Source organism: Sinocyclocheilus grahami, unplaced genomic scaffold (assembly GCF_001515645.1).
Source record: "Sinocyclocheilus grahami isolate Dianchi unplaced genomic scaffold, SAMN03320097.WGS_v1.1 scaffold924.1, whole genome shotgun sequence".
Taxonomy (NCBI): Eukaryota; Metazoa; Chordata; class Actinopteri; order Cypriniformes; family Cyprinidae; genus Sinocyclocheilus; species Sinocyclocheilus grahami.
Genome location: NW_015506103.1, coordinates 502,232 through 505,815, shown reverse-complemented (window position 1 = coordinate 505,815; position 3,584 = coordinate 502,232). Strand labels below are relative to the sequence as shown.

The window sequence follows — 3,584 nt, the reverse complement described above, 5'->3', positions numbered from 1 at the left end:
TTAAGATAGTATCCTTGGCGAGTGTGGAGGCTTGCTGTCTGGGTGTAGGAGAAGTTGTTGGCCATCAAAATATTCTCTCTGCATCCAGAATGAATAACGCAACCGTGATTTTTTTGAATACGGTGGAAAGAGCAAATGAGGTGGTTGCGCGAGGAATAATCATCGATGAAATGCTTACACCTGTTTTGCCTCTGATATTACCATCAAAGAAAGTCACAATATCGAATATCCCTCCTTTTCTTAGTGATGATATTTTGATACAAGCATTTTCACGTTATGGAAAGTTGCTTTCGCCGATCAAAAAGATTGCGATCGGGTGCGAGTCTCCTTTATTAAAACATATCGTTTCATTTAGGAGATTTGCTTTCATGATAATTAAAGATGACGCTGAACTGGACTTGGCACTAAATTTTCATGTGGACGATTTTGAATATGTAGTGTTTGTGACTACTGACAAAATGACATGCTTCGGGTTCACAATAAATCAGGCCACTTAATCCGTTCATGCCCTGACAAGAGTAACGCAGCTGGAGGTAGTAAGGACAGTGCTGCAAGTGAGGAAGATAGGCCTACTGTAAAACCGTCTGAGGTCGGTCCGGCCGAAGCAGTGCCGACCGCGGATAAACTTGCTGGGGAAGGAACATCTGTCATGGGGCCTGTGGAGGCTAGATCGACCTCAACGGAATCAACGAGTGAAGGTCTGGATACTCCAGAAGCTTCTCTAAATGCAGAAACTGGATTGTTGAACAGTGATGTAGAAAACGTGAGGGAAGAAGATGTGTCTGAGGTAGAAGCAGAGAACAAGATGTTCAAAGTACCGACAAAAAGGAAAAATGTGGAAAAGATCAGTAGTGCAAAGTGTTTTAAAAAAGGAGAAGTTTTTGAAGAACAGAAAGAGTCAGAAAGTGAAATGTCTGATTCCAGTATAGTGTTGTCGCAGACTGAAGGTATAAGTAGAAGTTATGATGTTGAGGACATAAAACGGTTTCTTAGTGTCACAAAAAATAAAAGAGGTGTGATTGTAAAGGAATATTTCTCTGATCTAAAGCAGTTTTATGACAAAGCCAAAAGTCTAATAACAGAAGGGTGCCTTTCAAACAAGGAAGTTTACCGTTTGAAAAAGATTGTGAGGAAGGTTGGTATGGATTTAAATGAAGATGAGGATTAAGAATATTAGTATTTTGGGGTTGCTTATGTTTTTTTGGTTGTTTATTTATGTCAGTATGGCTGAAGTGCGGATTGCCTCCTTGAATGTTAATGGTGCTAGAGATTTTAGAAAAAAGAGCTGAGCTGTGTGAAATTATCAAGCAGAAAAAATAGATGTTACTTTGATTCAAGAAACGCATAGTGATGTGAACAATGTAAATGATTGGATGAAGGAATGGGAAGGGTTATCTTTTCTTAGCCACAACACCACGTTAAGTGGAGGAGTAGCAATCTTGTTTGCAAAAACCTTTAAACCGATCTCGTACCAAGTTGAGGAGTTTTTGAAGGGTCGACTTTTAAAAGTGAGAGCACAAGTGGAGAATTATAATTTTGTTTTCATTTGTGTGTATGTCCCCAACTCAACCATTGATAGGATGTTGTTTTTAGGCACACTATGTTCTGTTTTACAAGATGTTTCTAATGATGATTATTTATTTTTGGGAGGTGATTTTAATTGTACAGTGAGTAATAGAGACAGAAATCATATTGAACCCCATATGCCTTCAAGGAAACGTCTCATTCAAATAATTCATAAGCATGAGTTAACTGATGTATGGAGGTTTTTTCATGAAGATAAGAGACAATATACTTGGTCACATGCACGTGATAATGTTTTATCTCTGGCAAGATTGGATAGATTTTATGTTTAAAGCATCATGTTGGTATTTTTTTTTTAAATTGTTTTTTTCCTGTTGGGTTTTCAGACCATTGCATGGTACAATGTTCCTTCATTTTGAATTCTGTCAAGCCTAAAAGTGCTTATTGGCATTTTAATTTAACTTTGTTAGATGATAAGGATTTTATACGCACTTTTAAATTGTTTTGGGCTGATTACAGAACATAAAAAGCATCTTTTCAAACAGTACAAAAATGGTGGGATTTTGGAAAAATACAGATTAAACAGTATTCTCAGCAATATGCTCACAACAGCACCAAAGTTTTAAATCAGTCAATGAAAGACTTAGAGACTGACATAATTAAGATACAGCAATTGGCGGAATCAAAACAACAACGTTTTTTGAAAATTCTCTCTAAAAAAAAGAATCAATTGGCAGAATTATTAGGGGTTAAAACACAGGGGGCTTTGGTCCGATCAAGATTTGTAAGTCTTGACCAGATGGATGCACCTTCAAAGTATTTTTTTAATCTTGAAAGGAAAAATGGACAAAAAAGAATCATTCACGCTTTGCGATCTGAGGAAGGATTCCTGTTGTCCAATCCTGTAGCGATTAGAAGGAGGGCAATTGGTTTTTACGAGAAACTCTACAGAAGTGAATTAAGACCAGACAATATCAGTGAGAGTGTCTTCTTCAAGGATTTGCCAAAGGTGTCTGATGAAGCTAATGCAGAGATCTCCGGTGTGCTCAGCCTGGGAGAACCTCATAAAGCTGTTCAGAGCATGCAATCCGGAAGGGTGCCTGGAATCGATGGCATACCAATAGACTTCTATAAATGTCTTTGGGATGTTTTGGGAGAGGATCTCTTAGAAGTACTCAATGGTAGTTTGGACGAAGGTCTTCTACCTTTGAGTTGTCGGAGAGCAGTCCTAACCCTCCTTCCCAAAAAAGGAGACCTCACGGAGATCAAAAACTGGAGACCGGTTTCACTTCTGTGCAGTGATTATAAACTTCTATCCAAGGTTTTAGCAAACAAACAGGAGACCTCACAGAGATCAGAAACTGGAGACTTCTGTGTAGTGATTATAAACTTCTTTCCAAGATTTTAGCAAACAGACTATCAAAACTTATGAATAAGGTGATCCATCCGGACCAAACCTACTGTGTCCCCAAGAGGTAAATGTTTGATAATATTTCCCTTATTAGGGATATCTATGATATGAAAAAATGTACAAGGTTTTAATGTGCCAATGTTTGGAAAAAGTATAAGTCTCTCTGCATATGCTGATGATGTTTTAGTGTTTGTTAGCCAACAGAGTGATGTAAAGGTTTTAATGAGTGTACTTGATGATTTAAAAAAAACTGTCTTCTGCTAAAATTAATTGGGGGAAAAAATGAAGCTTTGAGATTGGAAAAGAGGGTGTTTTCCCCTTCTCCTTCCCCTGGTTTAGTATGGAAAAAAGGAGGATTTAAATATCTGGGAGTATTTCTAGGAGATGAAGCAACTGTACAAAAAAATTGGGAAGGAATTATTGAAAAAGTTAAAGGTCGACTTGAGAAATGGAAGTGGTTAATCCCAAATATGTCAAATAGAGGTCGGACCTTAGTTATAAATAATCTAATAGCTTCCTCTTTATGGCATAAATTAACCTGCATTTAACCTGCATAGATCCTCATTTGCGTTTGTTAGCAGAGATTCAAGCGATTTTAGTTGATTTTTTTCTGGGACAAGTTACATTGGGTTCCTCAGAGTATATTGTT

General features: G+C 37.4%; 1 protein-coding gene across 1 annotated transcript in view; it reads left to right on the top strand.

The window, feature by feature from the left end:
* Positions 1-649: 649 nt before the first annotated feature.
* Positions 650-3,584, top strand: part of LOC107564340 (protein APCDD1-like) — a 28,398-nt gene continuing 25,463 nt past the window's right edge. The window contains exons 1-2 of the mRNA XM_016249393.1: positions 650-814; positions 2,522-2,620. Coding sequence (XP_016104879.1) covers positions 650-814; positions 2,522-2,620 — 264 coding nt within the window. The remainder of the gene's footprint in view (positions 815-2,521; positions 2,621-3,584) is intronic.